General features: G+C 61.6%; 2 protein-coding genes across 4 annotated transcripts; one reads left to right on the top strand and one right to left on the bottom strand.

Moving 5' to 3' along the window:
• Positions 1-1113: 1113 nt before the first annotated feature.
• CLK2 (CDC like kinase 2) lies at positions 1114-8143 on the bottom strand. Of its 2 annotated transcripts, none has more exons than XM_059718692.1 (13): positions 8018-8143; positions 7608-7777; positions 7263-7497; positions 5502-5598; positions 5092-5158; positions 4640-4756; positions 4273-4439; positions 3739-3833; positions 3168-3297; positions 2732-2814; positions 2528-2607; positions 2200-2290; positions 1114-1777 (listed from the first exon to the last, which is right to left on the bottom strand). In XM_059718692.1, exons 2-13 carry the CDS (start codon positions 7775-7777, stop codon positions 1595-1597), a joined length of 1515 nt encoding a protein of 504 aa, XP_059574675.1. In that variant the 5' UTR covers positions 8018-8143; the 3' UTR covers positions 1114-1594. The 2 variants fall into 2 exon arrangements, with proteins under 2 accessions (XP_059574675.1, XP_059574676.1); XM_059718693.1 differs by having other exon boundaries at positions 5502-5595.
• Positions 8144-8339: 196 nt separating this feature from the next.
• HCN3 (hyperpolarization activated cyclic nucleotide gated potassium channel 3) lies at positions 8340-18102 on the top strand. 2 transcript variants are annotated; one of them, XM_006264350.4, is made up of 8 exons: positions 8340-8738; positions 11034-11463; positions 11698-11859; positions 12342-12560; positions 12866-13012; positions 13126-13366; positions 13745-13909; positions 14299-18102. In XM_006264350.4, exons 1-8 carry the CDS (start codon positions 8440-8442, stop codon positions 15441-15443), a joined length of 2808 nt encoding a protein of 935 aa, XP_006264412.3. In that variant the 5' UTR covers positions 8340-8439; the 3' UTR covers positions 15444-18102. The 2 variants fall into 2 exon arrangements, with proteins under 2 accessions (XP_006264412.3, XP_059574810.1); XM_059718827.1 differs by lacking the exon at positions 8340-8738 and adding an exon at positions 9079-9224.
• The last annotated feature ends 2074 nt before the right edge of the window (positions 18103-20176 follow it).

The raw sequence follows: 20176 nt of genomic DNA, 5'->3' as shown, positions 1-20176 counted from the left end.
GGTGCTAGGCTAGGACCGTCTGCTGTAGCCATATGGTGCATCAGCAGAGCATTAAGCACCCTACATAATGGCTCCTTGTGCATCTGTCTCATCTCCCCTCAGCCCCCCAGGGCTTTTCCAGCACACGCAAGCCAAGAATCATGAACACTATCAGCCACATCCCTGCCAGCTCCCTTGGGAGCAGTCTGCATGTCCTTGTGTTTGGGTAACAAGAGCCTGCCAAGGGATTATTAGTCACCGGGGCACCCAGACTCGGATGTTGCAGCAGCCACCACTCTTAGCCAGTGCTGCCACTCCCTAGATCCAGGGGACAGCATGAGGCCTGAGGGCTTGGACTCGCTCTGCTCTGCAGGGACATTACGAGCCCAAGGCACTTCCTCAAGTCCAGGTTTGCCACAGTGACCTCGACCTAAAATAGCCTCTGCCCTTCTGGCCATAGGACCTGGCTGCATTTCACACTTGGCACTTTCCGACCACCAAACATTGATCCTGAGAAGCAGAGGCTGCTCCAGAGCAGAGCCAGCATGTGCTCCACTTCCCACACAAGGATTCCTGATGACCTGGACCCCCTTCAGCCCGGATTGCTGGGCACCAAGACTGGGAGACCTAGGGCCAGAGCTGGCCTCTGCAGAGGCATAGAGGCACAGCCTTACTAACATGGCCTATCAACAAGAGAGCCATGGAGCCTGGAGGCATGCAGGAGGACACGTACAAAAGGAGAGGAGTCTGGTGATGGACTCTAGCTGTCCTGGGCTTCAGGCTACTCAGAGCTGGCCATGGCAGCAGCCTGGGCACAGGACTGTCCCCCCCACCCCGGGCTCAACTCAGATCCAGCCCCAGCCCCCCCACAGCAACCCTGGCTGCTGAATTGCAACAGCTCAGTCAAAGCTGGTCAGCAAGGCCCCTGCTTTCCAATGTAGCAACACCAGAACAGACCCTCCCTCCCTAGGGAAGGGGAAAATATTGGAGGTAAGAGTCACCGAGGCAGGGGGCCAATGACACCCACCCTGGCGGCTGTCAGGGCAGCACAGGCCCAACCCCAGACCCTAGGGAGATGGCAGGCAAACCAGGCCCCACTGGTCTGGATGCAGATTGGGAAGATGCCCTGGAAGGTTAAGTCACTTCATATTTATTTTCACAAAGACTGTACAAAATTCTTATAAAACTCTGGTGTGGGGATGGGCTATGACATCGATCCAAAAAATAATTCCCATGCGATCCCACCAGCTTCATAACTTACAAGGAAAGGAAGAGCTACAGGCAGCCAGGAGCCCCAGGGTATTCACACTTGGGGGGGGTAGGGGATGAGGACCAGAGACAACGCAACATGTGAAGAAAAGTATTTACATAATGGACGTATGGGCCCTGTGTCTTAGGGCAACGGCGGCAGCAGCAGGAGGTGGTCAGGCCCACGGCTCGAAGGCTGATATAGAATATGGGCTATGTACAATATCTCACATATTAACAGCTTTACACAGTAACAAAAGGGTCCAGGAGTCTGTCTCTCTTGTATAAAAAAGCACCAAGTGTCTGATACAAATCACACAGGCCTCCACAGGGGCTAGAACCTGAGGGCACGCTGGTGTCGGCAGTGTCACCGGCTGATGTCTCGGCTAGAGTCCCACACCTTTGTGCTCAGCTCCATCTTCAGCACGTCGAAGAACGGGTGCTTGAGTGCCTCGGCCAGGGTGATGCGCTTGGACGGCTCGTACTCCAGCATGCTCTCGATGAGATCGAAGAGGCGGTGGTGGTCCTCAGCCTCTGAGGTCAGGTACCTCTGGGGAGGGAAGGAGGGAGGGGTCAGGGTGGCAGGCACCAGGGTCGATGGGCCTTGCCCCAGCACAGCTGGGTGTTCTCACTCCCTGGGGTCACAGCTGGGGAGTCTTACCAAGAGTATGCATGATTTAGGGCCTGCTCCCCCATCCCAGAACTCCCATGGGTTTTCTTCCCTCTCCCATCCCAGACAGATGGTCAGGCTCCTGCCACCTATCACACTCTGCCTCAGTCTCCAGTGGACAGTCCCAGGCCACATTAAGAAGCCACATGAGCAAAGCCTCTTGGTGGTTCCCAGCAGACTATGGTCACAGCCCTGCTGACTGAAGAGACTGGGTTCTTGTAAGCCATAACAGGCACAGAGCATTCCAGGGGAGAAGGGTGCCCTAGCTCAGAGCTCCTACCCACCCTGCTCATTTGCCTTACCCGCAGTGGTTTGCAGTTCTCACGGACATAGCGGCCTGCAGAGGTGTTCTCATCCCAGTCCAGGCGGCCATGGTAGAAATACTTCTGCTTCCTGCCAAGATAAAGTACCAGAAGGGAGTGGGTACTGGTGCCATAGCCATGCCCCAGCAGGGACTCGCTCACCAGACATCTGCCTTGCCGCTGCTACAGACCACTACGGCCAAGCAGCAGTGCAGATGGAGAAGTGTCCCCCCCGGCAGTTCCTGGGCCCTGCAGCTAAGACTCTACCCAGGCCCAACATCCTGGGAGGGGAGGAGGGCTCTGTTCCATAGCAGCCAGCCTTACTCACCTGGTCTTCCGGATCATGCGAGAAGGAATTGGTCCCAGAATCCTTTCCATCATGGCTAGATGCTCCCGATTGTCGTGGGTCTAGAAGAGAGAACAGGTTGGCCCTGCACACCAAGCAAAAGCACACGGCAGACTTCATCCTCTTTATGCAAGCATCTGCCTCCTACAGCTCTAGGCTGCTGGGCAGAAAGGATGTGGTTCTCACCTGGAACAGGGTGAAGCCCACGTAGTACTCAAAGATGATGCAGCCAATGCTCCACACATCACAGGGCTGACTCCAACCGAGCTCTAGAGACAGAGGGATTATCACCAGAGCGAAAAAGCAGTGGCTGTGCAAGCCCTGCAAAGCCCAGCTGTCAAAGGGACTCCCACCCCACAGTCCACACTAACAGGTACTGTGCTGTCGAAGCAGAGCCCTGAGCTCCAAGCCTGGCTGCCTTTCTAGGACCAGCACTTTGCAGAGCCCCTTGGGAAAACCACCTGACCTCCAGCAGTCAAAGTCTATGACACCAGGTGTGAAGCTGAGGCCACTGTCATACACCCAGCAGGCAGGGCTACAATGTGCATCTAGTATGATGAGCCCTTGGGACAGGGGTGCTAGCCCCTGGGGGTCTCTGGATGGGCCGAGGCTGTTGACCTACCCAGGATGACCTCCGGGGCCCGGTAGTGCCGGGTGGAGACAATCGTGCTGTGGTGCTCATGATCAAACGTGGCGCTGCCAAAATCCACCACCCTGATGGCTGTGCTCTTCACACTCCGCTCGTCCCGTTTCTGAGAAAGGAGAACAAGATGCTGGTGTCACAGTCTCACCATGCAGGCACAGTTCCTCAGGCAGCTAGTGCCCAAGTAGGGACCGCAGATGCCAACACCTTGTAGACTTGTGGGGCTGACAGCCACCTTCTAGCCCTGCACATCCACCATGCCCAGAAAACAAGCCATGAGGCTCCTCTCATCAGACCCCAAGACCCTTGAAGCCCTGCTGCTTGACTACAGAACAAAGTACAGGCTGTTCACGAGCGGCCCGGGGCCCGAACTGACATGAACCTCATGCGTCCCACCTCATCTGAGACAGGGGAGACCACTCCCAAGGAGCTCCCTACAGCAGTCACAACTGCCCTACCCTGCCCTGCCCAGCCATGCATGCTGTTCTCATAGCATCTCCCCCTCCCATAGGGCTGGGGACACCAGGATCCCCCAAAGCTACCCCTTTACCTTTTCCAAGTTGTAGGTGAGCTCGTAGTCAGAGCTCACAAAGAGGATGTTCTCAGGTTTGAGGTCTGTATGGGTGAGCTTATTGTCATGTAGAACTGGGGAAGAAAGGGGATCAGTCAGGGGTGCGATGGCTGCACAGCCTATCCTAAGGGTTAAACCATTCATTAACCCACCCATACCATCTCCAGTTTGACACCACATTCAGCAACCACTGCAAACTGCCCAGCTCTTCCCCAGCCAAAAGGCAGGTGGGCCTGGATCCTGGAGGCTCAGCACACAGAGCCTCTGGATAGATGGAAAGCAGGTGCCCAGACCTGTGCCCACACCTCCTGTGCAGCCAGGCAAGGGACAGTGGGTTTACCCCTAACCCTGGTGGGCAGGAATGGTTCAGCCTTGGGATACACAGGGCAGTCCTTCTGACAGCCGCTAGCTGCCATGGCCCATCAGTTGCAGAACTGAGCCGCTGAGGCCAGGGCTCACGCTTCATCATGCACATTGCCAGCTCAGCACAAAGGTGGCGGCACCGACACTCACATCTCACTGCCTGGCAGACCTGGAAGGCCATGTGCCGCACTTGGTGGATGGGGTAAGGCAGATAGTTGTTATCCTTCAGGAAGTCGAACGTGCTGAGCCCCAGCAGCTCAAAAGAGATGCACATGTGGCCGTGGTAGTCGAACCAGTCGAACATCCGCACGCAGAGGCTGAGAGAAGATGCTGGGGTTACGGGCAGTCATGCCGCTCGCACCCCTGCCCTGCTCTCACTGTGGTGTCACTTCATCCATGGCACAACTCATGGAGGAGCCGGGTGCCTACAAGAAGCTGTCCCAAGGCCAACCCTGTCCTCAGCCAGGGCAACGAATGGGGACAGCCCCGACTTCCTACAATCACACACAATACTCACTTCTTGTTCTCTGGGTCCTTCTCATTTATCTTCTCCAGCACGTTGATCTCCAGCCGCGCAGCCTCCTTGTACTTCTCCACGTTCTTTATGATTTTGAGTGCAACACGCGCACCACCCCTGGGGAGAGGCAGGAACAGGACTGTGAGCCTGAGGCCCGTGTGGCTCCAAGGGACATGGGCACCACAACCTCCACCCTTTCTGGGGCCACGTGGTAGAGCCCCAGTGACCCCCACCAGCTGAGACAGCAGATTTTACCCCCTGGTCCATCCCAGCCCATCCCACAGGGACCATGAACAGGACTGGATCAGATCAGTGCATGCTAAGTCCGAATAAGAAGGGACTCAATCACCCCGACACTCCAGCCTCCACACGAGCAAGGCTGCTGGACCCGTGCTCCCCCCCCAAGAAGGCAGCAGCCTGGCATGGTGTTGCCAGCTTGGTAGCACGCCTACCTCCGGTGATCCACGCACTGCACCACTCGGCCAAATGTACCTTCTCCTAGGGTGCTAATGATCTCATCTGAGAGGGAGGGAGAGAGAGAGAAAGGGCCATGAGGTGGAGAGCGGGACCTGGCTGTGGCACGTACACAAGGCAGAGAAGAATGCATTGCAACACCTAGCCTGCACGCTGGAGACCGGCAGGGCGGAAGGCCGAGACCGGCTGCACAAGGCAACTGCCCTACATCCCTGGCACTGCAGTAACAGTATAGAATATATATGTAGCTTTAATAAAAGGGGGTGGGGGGGAGAGAGGGCTTCTCTTTAATAAACAATGAAAATAAAATGAAACAAAGATAAGACAGATCTGCGACTGCGATGGGAGCTTAACTAGAGAGCTAAATTATGTTACGATTCGGCTGTACATCTTTCTTGTAGCCAGTCGCCGACGCGATAGATCAGATGCCCCTCGTCGTCGTCTTCCACACTCTTGGCCCTTCTGCTGCTCGGTCGACTCCGCTGCTGGCCCGGGCAGACAGGGAATTCATCATTCACCAGCCAATCAGATTTCAAACCAGCGCAGCAGCCGGCGTCACGCATTGGTTGGTTTGGAAATTCACATGGTTGTTTGAGGAGGGGTTGCAGGAGATTCCCAGCCAATTCATACGGCACAGAGGAATATATAACGATAGGGATATTGCAAGGGAACATGTCAAGATACAACACACTAGCTCAGAAAAGAAAAAAAACAGTTTGCTTTTTGTTGTAGCAAAAAAAAAAAAAAAAAAAAAAGATAAAAAAAAGAAAAAAAAGAAAAGAAAAAAAAATCCTACAAAACAGCCCCACCCGAACCAGCGCCAGAGCCAAGACGAGTGGGGGGGAAAGGGGGGACCCGGAGGGAGCCGGCTGCTCTTGCTCTTCCGGGGCTTTGGAGAGAAACGGTGCTGACATTCGGGTCCGCATTAAAGCCAGGAGAGCACACCGAGACACGGCTCTGCAGCCGAGGCTCAGTGGCTGTAGTGAGGGGCTTGCATCCTTGCATCAGCTGCCATGGAAGGGCAGCTGCAGGCGGCGCACTGCAAAATCCTTCAAAACAAAGGGCCAGGCCGCCCCCACACGGCCCCCTCCCCATTCCAACAGCCCAAGCCATGGCTTTCCCCCAATGCCATAGAGAAGGAAGAGCTAGGAGGCTTCAGAAGCAAGTGTCTGCACAACATTTCATCCAGAACCGGACGGACCTCACTAGTAACTGCCCCAAGGCCAATTGGATACCTCCAAGTCCACCCTCCACCCCCTCAAAGAAGCTGGTTCTGGAGACTAGCTCCCCGAGAGATGGGGAATGGGGAAGAGGAAAAGCCTAAGATAAGTCAGACAAGAGATTGCACCAAAAAAGAAAGAGTTCCTGCCACGGTTCTTCAGCTAGGAAACCCCACACTTCAGAGGGACCAGCCAGAAGCTCAGGGACTCAACCCCCACCCTGAATACAAAGCCCTTGACCTGGAGCAGCCCCAAGGCACAGCCAGGCCACAGCGGGCATTGGTGAGAGCCCCAGGTGCAGAGATCATGTGTCTTGGCCCTAACGGATGTGGAAGGCAAGTGGCAGAACAGACAAGAAAAGAAAGCCAAGACACTACACTGGGAAGAGCCTGCATGGCCATCTTCATCTGAATGACTGCTCCACAGGCCGATACACTCGACCAGAGCCCCCCTGCATAGCAGGGGCTGGAGCCAGGCACTGCGCCTCCAACTCAGACACAGAGGGCTGGGCCTCCTGCCACAGACCGCCCCGAAGGAGAAGCACAGCCGTGGCCTGCCAGAGGCCAGGCTCGTGGCCACAACCGGACTGAGCTCTCTGCAGCAAGGAAGGCAGAGCCTCGAGCGGGAGACCCTACGGTACCATAACACCAACATCAGCGCACAACAGCAGCAGGGATACAGGCTGGGGGCTGCAGCCCCTGTGGACAGCGGTTACCCCCGACAGACCTTAGGACCTGCCTGCGCCCTCCAGGGACCGGGCAGCCACGGCTCTGGCATGTCGCGGGGCGGCCAGGAGCTGCTGCCCGCACCAAGGTTATTTAGTCATTTCAAGCGCACTCAGAAACCACGTAAGGAAGGAAGCTTGCTACTTACCCAGCTCGCCACCTGGGAGAGAAAGGTTAAGGGGCAGCGTGCAGTCGGGTACTCACCGATGAAGAGCGGCTAAAGGACCGGCTGCGGCGCCGTCTCCGCCTGTGCTTACGCCGGCTGCTCTTGCAGCTGCGGTAGCTGCCCTCGCGGTCCCGGGAGCGCCGGTACTCATAGGAGTGGCGGTACTCAGCGTCGTAGTAGGCTTCCCCGCGCTCGCGGCTGTAGTCGTTGCGCCGGTAGCTGTCGCAGTAGCGCCGGTCGTAGGCTCGCCGGTCCACCGAGTGGTCTTCGTAACTAGGGCGGGAGGAGAGTGGCTGGGACCTGGCCCACAAGGGCAGCCCCGGGGGGCAAGGACGGGGGCAGCTCCGTGCAGGGACCCCGCGGTGGCTGTGGTGGGCACTCACCTCCGGGAGCGCACGTGGTAGCTGTCCTCCCGCCGGTGCCGCCGGTCCCGCTCGCTGCTGCTGGAGCGGGACCGCGAGCGCCGCCGCTTGTGCTTGCGGCTGCGGTAGCGCTCGCGGTAGCTGCCGCGGCTGCTGCGCTCCGACGAGCGGTACCTCCGCGAGTGAGGCATCTGCGGGGGGCGGCGGCGGCGTCAGTGCCGGGCCCGGGCGGAGCCACCCCGCGCCCAGGCCGGGCCACGGCGGCACCAGGGCCGGGTCCGCCCCGGTTCGCTGCTCCTCCCCGCCCCGCCCCGGGCCCCTGCGGCGGGGCCGCCCCGCGCCCGAGGACCGGACCGCGCCCCGCCCCACCCCACCCCACCCGGCCCAGCCCGGCCCGGCCCGGCCCGGCCCAGCCCCGCCCCGCCGCGCACCGTCCTGGCAGCCAGCCCGGTGCGCTTGTCCCACAGGAAATCCGTGGCGGCGGCGGGCGCGCGCGCACGCGCGCGGGCGGGCGGGGCGGGGCCGCGCTCCCTCCGCGCCGCTGCTCCGCGCCGCGCCGCTCGGGCCAGGCCGCGCTCCCCCGCCTCCGCCGCGGCGGCGCCGCGCGCACACCGCGTCACACGCCAGGCGTCGGACGTGCGCGCCGCGTCACACAGCCCCGGCCCCGCCCCTCCGTCGCGTCACCCGGGGAGCCCCGCCCCCGCGGCCCCGCCCCCGCCCGCTGACGTCCCGGCAGCCCCGGCCGCCCGCGCTGCCCTTGGCCCGCCCCGCCCCGTCCCGCCCCGCGCCGGCCGCCGCGGCCATGAGCCCCGGGGCGCGGGGCGGGCGCCCGGCCCAGCCCGTCTGACGAAGCATGGAGGCGGCGCCGGGCCCGGGGCCGCCGCCGGACGGGGAGGCCGCGGGGCGCCCGCGCGACGGCCCCGAGCACATGGCGGCGGGCGCCGAGGAGCCGGCGGGGCCGGGGCCGGGGCCGGGGCCGGGGCCGGGGCCGGGGCCGGGGGCCGGGGCGCGGCGGCAGCTCGGGGCCCTGCTGCAGCCGGCCGTCAACAAGTTCTCGCTGCGCATGTTCGGCAGCCACAAGGCGGTGGAGATCGAGCAGCGCCGCGTGCAGTCGGCCGGGCCCTGGATCATCCACCCCTACAGCGACTTCAGGTCAGCGCCGCTGTCCATGGTGCTGAGCAGCCCGCGCCGCGCCGCGCCGCGCCGGCCCGTGTGGGGCGGGAGAGCCGAGGGTGCTGGGGGTCTCCATCTCCGGACCTAGGCAGGAGCTGCCCCAAATCCAAGGGGATTCAGCGCTGCTCCGGCTCCGGGAGAGGGTGGCACCTGCGCGGGCTGGGAGGGCCCCGTGTTTCCCGGGGCCGGCGGGGGGACAGGGTGTCGTGCCAGGTGGGAGGACACAGACGTGCGTGGGGGGAGGAGGGGGGAGGCACAGGCGACGGGCATTCACCACAGAGCCTGCGCCTGCCCCTTGTGCCCCTTCCCAGACAGCCACGAGCCTGGGCACCTGCTGCCGGCGCCTCCCTCTCCCAATGCTGCCCCGGCCCTTAATCCCACTGCAGCGGCGGCCTCAGCGCACCCCATCCCTGCTCACACCCGCTCGTAACGTGCCAGACAAGCTAAGCTGCGGTTATCTCCGAGGTGATCTCCCCCGGCAGGGTGAAGGTGACCCAGTGACACAGGGTGGGGGGTGGGGGGATTATGCATTACGGCGGCACCACAAGCCCCGGCTGAGAGCAGGGCCCTGCGCTGGGTGGCGCGTGCAGAAACAGGCAGCCAGCCCCAAAGTGCTTGCAGCCTCCATCAGACACGAGCCCTGGGGACTGGGGCAGGAGGGACCAGCCAGTGCTGCTGGGGGCGGCTGAGCTGTGACTGGGGCCAGTGCCCATCAGGGCTGCATGTGGGTGTAGGTGGCATTAACTTCTCCTGCCAGACTCCTGAGCAGTCATGTCCTCCGACGGGCGGTGAGCAATCAGTAGGAAGCCCCTTGTCTGGCTGGTGAGGCCCCAGGCTGGGAGAGGTTACGCAGTCCTGTGGCACAGACCCGAGGCAGCCATGGCTAATCCTCCTTGCTGCTGCCATGGAGACTCGGGGCCTCGCCCACGCCAGCTCCCCAGCGGCTTGAGCTCCCTGTCCCTGTGCAGGGCTCCACGGGGCAGGGGCAGAGATGTCCTCCACGTGGCATCAGCATTTCCTACTTTCCCCTTTGCCACCGCACTGTCTACAGCGTTCCCGGTGCCTTGCGGTTCACCACTGACTAGGTGGCCCCGTCCCTTCATGGGCTTGGGGCCTCTGTGAGAGGCTCCAGGTTACAGAGAGGAAGACAGAGGAGTGAAGAGCAAGGGGTAGGGCCCTGGCTCTAAAGTGCTGGACTGTGCCCCCTGGCTACATTTGGGACCAAGTGACAATGTCCAGGTCGGACCCTGACTCACATCTACCGCTTTCTGCATGTAGAGACCAGGCTGGGTCTGGGGGGTAGAGAGCATGGGAGTGGGCAGGTTTTAGATATCCAGGAAAGGGGCTGTATGGGTGTCCCAAGGTCCTGGCTCGCGCGTGCATGAAGCTGGGACACTGTGTGTGTGACTGCACATGAGGGCATCTGGCTGTGCTCTGCCCAGCTGCAGAGCAGTTACCCTGTGCACCTTGGCCTGGCTGGTGCTTAGGATCATAGGAGCGAGGGCTAGAAAGGACCTTGGGAGTCATAGAGTCCAGCCCCTACTCACAGCAGGACAAGCCCCAACTAGATCATCCCAGCCAGGGCATGTTGGGATGTGTCTGTGCCTCTGGGACACTTGTCTGGGCTGAGGGCCTGATCCAGAGGGAATCCAAGCCCAGGGCCCCTGGGCCAGCTTCACCTGCATGGGGCTTGCAGGGAGCGGCTTCCTCAGGCCTTCTGCTCATTGGTTTGAGCAGAGGCCCAGCTAGTAGGGCATCCATGTGGCCTGGTCTTCATTGTCCGCACGCTGCCGTAGCTCCGAGCCATGACTAGGCACAGCACATTTGCCTAGTAGCTGCAAGAAAGGCAGGTGCTGATTCTGAGCCTGCAGTAGTTTGCTCTGGCAGGGGTCAGGGGAGGACAAGGGAGGTGATGATCGGGGGCTGGGGTTCAGGGTTGTAGATGTGATGGGGAAGGCCTTGGCAAGGCCCCTGGCAGAGACTGGACCTGTGGGGAAGGGGCCAGCCCGGGCTGCACAGCAGGACAACGGCAGGTTGGGATGGAGCCGAGAAGTTGAGGCCTGGCTGGGGCTTTGCCCATGATGTCAGGTGGTGTGGGGAGAGGCCAGGCTGGAGCTCCCCGAGACACCCAGACAGCACCTGTCTGCAGCCACCTCCCCCAGGCACCCTGGATGCGTGGCAGAAGCCACATCTCTGTGCTGTCCCCTGAGGCTCCAGCCGCTCTGAGGATATTTCCCTTCTCTCCCCACTGCTCTGCGCCCCCCCCCCCAACAGGTTCTACTGGGACCTCATTATGCTCCTGCTGATGGTGGGGAACCTGATCATCCTGCCCGTAGGCATCACCTTCTTCAAGGACGAGAACACGCCGCCCTGGATCGTCTTCAATGTGCTCTCCGACACCTTCTTCCTGGCCGACCTGGTACTAAACTTCCGCACAGGCATCGTAGTGGAGGACAACACAGAGATCATCCTGGACCCCCACACCATCAAAACAAAGTACCTTAAGAGCTGGTTCCTGGTTGATTTCATCTCCTCCATCCCTGTTGACTACATCTTCCTCATCGTCGACCTGGAGACTCAGGTGGACTCAGACGTCTACAAGACAGCGCGGGCTCTGCGCATAGTGCGCTTCACCAAGATCCTCAGCCTGCTGCGCCTACTGCGCCTCTCTCGCCTCATCCGCTACATCCACCAGTGGGAGGAGGTGGGTGGCCAGGAGCCAGCCGGAGGGGCTGAGGGGCATCCTAGGGGCTCGTGCCTGGGGAAGGTGGAGGGTGAGTGGGGCCCCCTGGCCAGGAGTTCAGGTGCCGCTGGTTGCAAGGTGAGGAGCTCACCAGGGACCTGGTGCCTGAAGATGGGGGAGCTCTTCCCTTCCCCATGGATGCCCTGGGGAGCAGTGGTTCCTTACTGTCTTGCTCCCGGCTTCCCCTATGCCCAGATTTTCCACATGACCTATGACCTGGCCAGCGCTGTGGTGCGGATCTTCAACCTAATTGGCATGATGCTACTGCTATGCCACTGGGACGGCTGCCTCCAGTTCCTGGTGCCCATGCTGCAGGACTTCCCTGAGGACTGCTGGGTCTCCATCAATCACATGGTGGTGAGTGCCATGCTTCCCCACTCCTGGAGCCCAGCCCCAGGCCTCCGCAGCTGCCAGCAGGAGCTCCCACTTGGGTGAGGTTGCACGTGGTCCAGGGCGGGAGACTCCCCACCCACCCCAGTCTAAAGCATCTGCTCATGCACACACTCTTGCTTGCATCCTGGCACGTGCACACGTGCTCACTCTTACACATGTGCCCTAAGCTCCTGAGCCAGGAGCTTGCAGAGGTCCTGCAGGCTGCTGCGACCCTGGGGCACCAGTCAGGTGGGAGGGAGTGAGGGAGATCACGGCTCACTTCTGCAGCCAGCAGGGCAGATCTATCCCACCAGGTGCTAAGGGAGAGCAGGGAGGGGGCTCCTGCTGCTTCCATGGGGGCCCAGCCCAGAAGGTGTGGCCCTGGGAGGTGGGTGATCCTGGGTTTTCAGGCAGCGGGGGCTGCTGGGGCACAGCTCCATCCCCCTTTCCATACCTCCTGTCTCCAGAATGACTCATGGGGGAAACAGTACTCGCACGCCCTGTTCAAGGCCATGAGCCACATGCTGTGCATTGGCTATGGGCAGCAGGCCCCAGAGGGCATGACCGACGTCTGGCTCACTATGCTTAGCATGATCGTGGGCGCCACCTGCTACGCTATGTTCATTGGCCATGCCACCGCCCTCATCCAGTCACTGGACTCATCCCGTCGACAGTACCAGGAGAAGGTGCGTGGGGGAGGCAGGAGATGTGCCTGGGGCTGCCGGGAGGGATCTGGGGTATGAGTCCAGAACAAATTGACCTGGTGCCCACAGCTGCTCGACATGGGAGTTGGCCATGCTCCTAGCTCCTGCCCTCAGGCCCTGGTACTTGGGGAGGGCTGCAGGTGGGACCATGAGCTGACAGTGCCCCTCCACCCTCATGGAGCCAAAGGCCCTGGAGTGTGGTTACTGCCCTCTCCATAGGGGTTCTGCTACAGAAGAGGGTTTCCAGCTCCCCCTGTGAGCTTGTGTCCGTCTGTCTGTCCCTCCAGTACAAGCAGGTGGAGCAGTACATGTCGTTCCACAAGCTGCCTGGTGACATGCGCCAACGCATCCATGAGTACTATGAGCACCGCTACCAGGGCAAGATGTTCGACGAGGAGAACATCCTAGGGGAGCTGAGCGAGCCACTCAAGGAGGTAGGGAGGGGCTGTTCTCCCAGGGTTGGGCAGGGGCGACTGTCGTGGGAACTACCCCCGGGGAGACATTCTGCCCTGGATCCCATGACACCGCAGCCTCACTGCTCCCACAGGAAATCATCAACTTCAACTGCCGGAACCTGGTGGCCAATATGCCGCTGTTCGCGAACGCCGACCCCAACTTCGTGACGGCCATGCTAACCAAGCTGCGCTTTGAGGTCTTCCAGCCTGCTGACTTCATTGTCCGCGAGGGCACTGTGGGCAAGAAGATGTACTTCATCCAGCACGGTGTCGTCAGCGTCCTCACCAAGGGCAACAAGGAGACCAAACTCTCTGATGGCTCCTACTTTGGGGGTGAGGCTGGATTGGGCACTGGGAGGGATAGGGAGAGGCAACACAGCTTGTGGGGGGGGCTGCTCCACAGCAGTGATGCAGGAGGAGCGGCCCCGTACCCTACACTCTCCCCTCAGCCCCGGCCCCTCCACCTGCCCAGCCGATGCCTTTGCCATGTGCTCTAGGTTCTTGCTTTGGGAATCTACCAGGCATGCTGCCCCTGGCTTCCATTCCTAGCTTTGAGGGGGAAAGGGATCTAGTAGTTAGAGCAGGGGGTGGCCACGACAGTGAGGACACCTGGGTTCTCCCTGACTCTGTAAGTGGCTCCCATAGGAGGAAGCAGGGTGCAGGAGTGGCCGTGGGTGGGGCTGCGTCTCTGATGCACTGCTGTCCCCACAGAGATCTGCCTGCTGACGCGGGGCCGTCGCACAGCCAGCATCCGCGCTGACACCTACTGCCGCCTCTACTCGCTCTCTGTGGACAACTTCAACGAGGTGCTGGAGGAATACCCCATGATGCGCAGGGCCTTCGAGACTGTTGCCATGGACCGCCTGGACCGCATCGGTGAGGCCCCCATGCCCCACTTCCAGCCCCACAGGTCTCCTGGGTTCAGGGGTGCCCCCAAAGATTGGCACCTTTCCCTGCTGGCCCTGGCTGGGCTCTGGGCTTCCCTTTCTCTCAGGTGGCTGGGGAAAGAGGGCAGCTCCTGGGGAGGGGCTGTAAGCGACCTCAGCCTCCTCCACCCTTTGTGATCTCTGCTGGGAAGCACTGAGCTGGCTGTCTGTCAGCCCCTCTGCACTGCACCAGGAAGCTGGGCACCTTGGCCAAAGGCCCTTCGCCCTGCTCCCCCATGCCTCCATTTCCCCTTCTGGAACATGGTGGGGATGGCGCTGCCCCAAGTGCTTCTCCCCATGGCCCTGCCCTGCCCTCAGCAATGCCCTCTCTCTGCCCAGGCAAGAAGAACTCCATCTTGCTGCGAAAGCGGGCAGAGCACAGCTCGGGGCCTGTGAACAGCGAAATGGTCCAGCAGATCGTCAAGCATGACTGCGACATGGCGCGCAGCATCCAGGGCCTGCAGCAGGTGGCCGTGGGCCGGGAGCTGAGTGGCAAGCCAGTGATCTGGGAGCCCCTGGTGCATGCACCACTGCAGACAGCTGCCGCCACCACCAACGTGGCCATTGCCCTGACCCACCAGCAGAGCCTGCAGGCCCACATCTTCCTGCCCCCCTCGTCCATAGCCAGCCCGCTTTCACCTGACGGTGTGCTGCTCCCCAGGCAGGTGCGCCGGTCCCAGCCTAGCCTGGGGGGCTCCCGGCCCTCTTCTGTGAGCTCCCCATCAGGGGCACCATCCCACATCCACACGCCGGCGGCCGGCTCGCCATCCTCCCCATTGGTCCAGTCCCAGTCATCCTTGGAGAGCACAGGGCAGAGACCAGGCCCTGGGGCACAGCCCTTGCCCAGGGGGGTGCCAAAGGGGGAGCCACCTGCCAAAGCAAAGCAGCCCCTGATGGGCTCCCAGCCCCAGCTCTCCAAGTCCCGAGGCACCTCAGCCTCCACCTCACTCCTGCAGCAGCCAGTGGGAGCCCCATCACCCAGCTCCGAGCAGGCACTCCCAGCAGGGAGAACGCTCCACTACAGCCTCTCCCGAGCCACTGGCTCCCACATCTCCCTGCTGATGCAGCCACAGCAGCTGGTGAAGCACCGCAGCATCCAAGGCCTGCCTGTCGGGCGGCTCACCCAGGATGTCCGGCTGCTGTCAGCCTCCCAGCCCTCTCTGCCCAATAAAATCTCCCAGCACATGGACGGAGGGGCCGCCCAGCCGGGCCGGAAGTCAGCAGGGAACCTGGCTCACAGGTCATCTCCATCGGTACCTGGACTCCTCACCAAGGCATCCCCGGGGGCCACGGGGCAGCCAGCACTGCCGCAGCAGGCACCGCCAGGCCTGCCAGCTCAGCCCGGCCGGCCCCTGAGTGGAGCCTCCACCCCACAGTCCCCCGTCTCCATGCCCCGGCATGCAGCAGGCCCCTCCCGCAAGGGCTCTGTGGCCTTCAGCCCAGAGGTGGAAACAGGGAAACCGAAACTGTCGTCCAACATGTGAGAGCTGGGGCTGCATCCATACATGGGGTGGGTGGGGGGAGAACTGCCCTGAGGTTGTGTCGAGGTGGAGGAAAATCCTCCTGGGCTGGGCTGAGCTGGGTTGGGTCTGGGGACAGGAGGCAGGAAAGAGGGAAGCAGGGCAGCAGCCTGCCTGCAAAGCCCCCCGGGCTGTCAGACGTGGAGACGAGAACGGAGGGAAGCCGGGTACTGCAGGTGCTGAATGCGCTGCCAGGACCAGGCGGGATGCAGGCAGCTCTAAGGAGATGGCCTGGAGGGGAGGAGCCCTGGGATCCTCCTGACCCCACTGGGAGCAGGAACCTGTTGAAACGCTGACTGCAAGGTGCACAGTGCCGGGCATCGGTGAGCACCGGAACTGCCCCTGCCATCCCAGGTGCCAGCTTTGCCATGGGGTCGTGCATTGTCTTGTCTTTCTTGCCTGCCATTGCTGTGGGGCCTGGGCCCAGGCCTGGCTCTGTCCCTGGCAGCCCCAGTGACACTGGCATTGCCTGAGTGGAGCAGGGGGATGCCTGGGGGCTCTTTTAGTTGCATTTCTCCTGTAGGAGATACTCCTGCCTCACCTGGTCCCTGACACATCCTCTGGCACTGTCCCCACAATGAGTGAGGGGCAGGGGTCAGGCCCAGCATCCAAGTGTGAGGCCTGCAGCCTGCAGAAGGCAGAGCAGGGGTGGGCAGTGTCATGCTGGGAGGACAGCCCCATGGGCAAAGGGGGCTGGGGCAGGGCTCATAGTGGAGCTGTGTAGGCAGGGCCTTGGGGGCTGCAGGCCCCCCAGACACCGTGGCTCTGCTTGGAACCCTGCTTACGGGCTGCGGTGCCTAGAGCAGGATACTCAGGGCCCACGGTGCTGGCTGTTGAGACTGAGCGAAATGCAATGCAGTGAGCTCCAGGCAACAAGCAGAGCAGGCTCCCATGGGCCCAGGCTCTGCGAGGCCCCAGGGCTGGGCGCTGTGACAGCTGAGCTGGAGCCAGAGCATGGGGCATCGTCCAGGAGTGGACTGCCCACCCAGGCCCAGGGCTCAGGGATCTTGGGGAAGAGCAGGGCTCCTGACCCTGTGTTGAGCTGCTCCTGTCCGAGCTGGGCATCACTCGGGGCTGGGGTTGTGTGGCACAGGGAGGCCTGCTCGCTCCCCGGCCCCGCGACACCAGGCGGGACCCGGGTTCCCTTTCTCTGCCCCAACTGGCTGCAGCCTGCGGCTCATTGCCTGGGCTTGCATGAGTCAGAAGTGCATCCCTAAGGCATTTGGTGGTCTGGGAAGGCTTGACCCCGTTCCTGTCCCCATCCCCAGCTGTACCCAGTGTCGGGCATCTGCCCCACACTGCGGTCCAGATGCCATCACCAGCATTGACACAAGGGAAGAAGATGCCAACTTCACCCCCCAGGTCCCACTTACACCTGTTGCCACCTCGGGTGGAAGGTCCTGGGCTTCTGTCTGTGCAGGAGGGCTGGGGCGGGGGTCTCTGCTCCCCAAGCCGCTGCTTTCCGGGAACCAGTAGTTAGCAGTGTGTGTTTGAGTCGTGGCTCTGCTGAGCAGCTGATTCTGCTTACAGTGTTGCTTTTGGGTCCAAACGTGTTGCCGGTTCTGGTTAGAGTAGTGTCGCCCCCAGCCGCTGCGCTCTACAAGCTTCTTCCTTCCATGACTAGTGTCAGGAAACCCCTCGTAGCCCCCGCGCCAGCTGTGGTGTCGGCAGCAGTGCAAAGATCAGCCCTGTAGGTGCGTAGAGGTGCTAGGCGCCAGCCCTGAGCCACGCATAAGCGCAGCGGTAGGCTTGGGTTTCTTTTCATGCCAGGCTGCTTTGAGGTGAGTTGTCGCGTCCTCTCCGTTAGTACTTTGGGATGTTGGGACCGGAGGCATCGCTGCAGGGCGCCAAGCCCGGCCCTTGGTGGGTCCCTCCAACAGGCATCCCCAGAACGCGCCGCGGGAGGGGATACCCAGCACTGCCTTCTCCTCACGAACTCGAACATCCCACTCCCTGTCTGCCCATCTCTGCTCCCCTCCCAACCCCTCCTTCCCCTGTCCCGACTGCCCCGCGGCTCCTCTGGAAGGGGCCTGCAGGCCGATCACTTCGATTTAAACATTCCAGATCTTCTTGTTTACACTACGTCACGTAGAGACATTTGTAGCCGTCGTGTGGCCATTCCATTGTGTGGGCCCCGCTTCCGCTGCCCGGGGCTTTGGGCCTTTGAGACAGGGCAGCGTAATCGGTGCAGCCACGTCCCCACTGGGCTCTTCCCTCGCTGCCGAGAGCCTTGGGCAGCCACCAGCATAGTCCCACTGTGCCACCACCCTTGGGTTGGTCGGGTCTCAGCTGGCCCATCGCGGCCTGGATCTGGCCCAGGCAGTGCACAGGGCAGCAGGCAGCAGGCACGGCTCTGCCCAGGGGAGCAAACACTCCCATGTTGGCAGGGGCTGGGGTCGGGGAGAGGCCGGGGCGGGCACCACCTGTGTGCGCGTGTGGGTGCGTGTCTCCGTGACATGTGGGTGCGTGCTTGAGTCTAGTCACCAAAGACCATGACCCCCCACTTTTGCACTCGCCGTGGTCGATGTACAGAGCTTGTAGTTTTCATATTGCAGAGGATTTAAAGCGGTTTTTTATTTTCGTCATTGTACATACGGGTTTCAGTAATAAAGAGAGACTCCAAGCCGGCCTCACCTCGTGCCTCTGTCAGCAGCGCTCATGCCAGGGGTTCCCAGCCCACCCTTGCTGCCGGCTGGCGCCATCTCCCACCACTGCCTGCCTGCATGTGGCAGCCCTGGATGAAGTCCCCTGCTCTATCCCAGCCCCACACGCTCTCAGGCCAGGGTGCCTGTGGCTGCTTCCTGGCTGCAATGCCAGGGAAACTGCCAGTGTTCACCCCCTGGCCTGCCCAGGGGCACAGCACTGAGGGAACTTTGGGCTTGGCCTTCGGCAGCCGGGACCACAGCAGGACCCTAACAGGGCCCAAGTGCTGCCAGAGCCTCAGTGCCCCAAACAGGCCCCTGTGGGACCAGTTCCCCGCGAGTCATCCCCAGGGCAGGACGGCCTCAGAGCACAGTGCAGCTCAGCTGCAGAGCTGAGGCCCAGGGTGCAGCGTCCCAGGGCAGGGAGGCTTGCATGGGCACAGGTGCTGTGGTTGTTTTGCCCCCCTGGGGTCTCCCCCAGATATGCGAAGGGAGCCATTGGGCTCTGTGCAGCCAGGCTGGGTGGGGGGCAGAGCTGTGTAGCTGGGCTCTGCAGGGAGCAGACCCCCAGCCCGACCCTCCCCAGCACTCACCAGGAGGATTAACGTTTAATCTTTATTGTTTTCCTGCATTTAGTAACGAGCTGGAGGAGAGAACAGGGGTAGGGGCAGGGAGATTTTGCCTGATTGCAGCTCAGAGTTTAAGCATTAAGTAGATTAAATCAAGGTCAGTAGATGAGCAAAGGGCTGGGAGTGTGGGGAAGCAGAACCCATGGGGCAAGGGCCCAGAGCCGTGACCCTGTGGCCCGGGCATTGCTCCTGCTCCTCTCCTGCCTGCCGGCGCTTCCAGGCCTGGAGGCCACATAGCCACTCGGACCTGGCGAGGGAGGGAACTCCTGCCACAATCCCACACCGAGCTCCCCAGCAGCGCCCTGCCACTGCCCCATCAGAGTCCCAGGGTGGCGCAGCACTTCGTACCTGGTTTGCCAGGTTGGATCTGCTCCCCAGGCCGCACTGTGGAGCGCAGGAGCTGTGTCCCTCTGTGTCTGCATCCAGCACCAGCATCGAGGTCTGCCAGGCGTGCAGGGCAGCCGTGCAGTTTGCAGGCATTAGGCTTGGTGGCAGATAATGAGATGAGCCCTGATTAACAGGTTTCTTGATAATTTGATTATTTCGGATCAGGCTGGGCCCCACACAAGGAGATGCCAGATGCTCCCTCTGTGCAGCTTCCTGTTTGCAGAGGCCAGACCCCATCTCCTGGGCCCAGCCTGCCAGACCATGGGGGCAGCCACAGGAAGAGAAGAGAGCATCTGCCTGAAACATCGTCTCCACCCATTCCCTGGGAGAGCCGAGATGTCCCAGGACTTGCCTGGCTGGTGTCCCCAGCCACTCAGGGCCACACAGAGCAGCGCAGTCTAGTGCCGGCCAAGGCACAGGAAGCAGTGCTGCCCTGGTCCCCAGCCGGACCGGGAGTGCCCGTGCTCCGTGTCGTTTGCAGCACTCTGCATGATCACTGCAGGACTGCGCTGCAAAGCTCAATGGTACAGCAGCAGGTGCAGCCCGCAGGAGCAGGGCTCGTGGGGAGCCAGGTCCCTTCCATGGCTGGCAGGTGCCAGGAAGGTGACGTAGCCACAAGGCCCTGGGGCTGGCAGTGGTGTGGAAGGGATTACCAAGAAGTCAAGCAGAGATTGATTAAACTTGATTTAGGGGGAGATTAAGGGATCACAGCAGATCAGGGGGAGATTGCCAATCAACAGCACCATTGTGAGCAGAGCCTGGTGGGGGCAAGAGCCCCCAGCAAGTAGCAGGGCTGCAGCACCAGGAGCCTACACCGAGCCTGGGAAACCTCCAGCACCGGCCCTGCCCTTTCCCAGCACAGGAGCCAGAGCCATGAGAATCCTGTTGTGGGGGGAGGCGCTGGGCAGGAGGGCCGGGGGTAGGGTCCTGGGGCATCAGGGCCAAAGCTGTGCACAGTTGGTCCCTGTCCTCGCCTCAGGGTCAGGGTCAGGCCTCAGCCCAGCTGGCAACTCTGGCAGCGGGGCCTGGAGCTCCTCAG

Source organism: Alligator mississippiensis, chromosome 15 (assembly GCF_030867095.1).
Source record: "Alligator mississippiensis isolate rAllMis1 chromosome 15, rAllMis1, whole genome shotgun sequence".
In the NCBI taxonomy this organism is placed as follows: Eukaryota; Metazoa; Chordata; order Crocodylia; family Alligatoridae; genus Alligator; species Alligator mississippiensis.
Note: the sequence above shows the minus strand (reverse complement) of the source record. Positions and strands in the feature narration are given on the sequence as shown.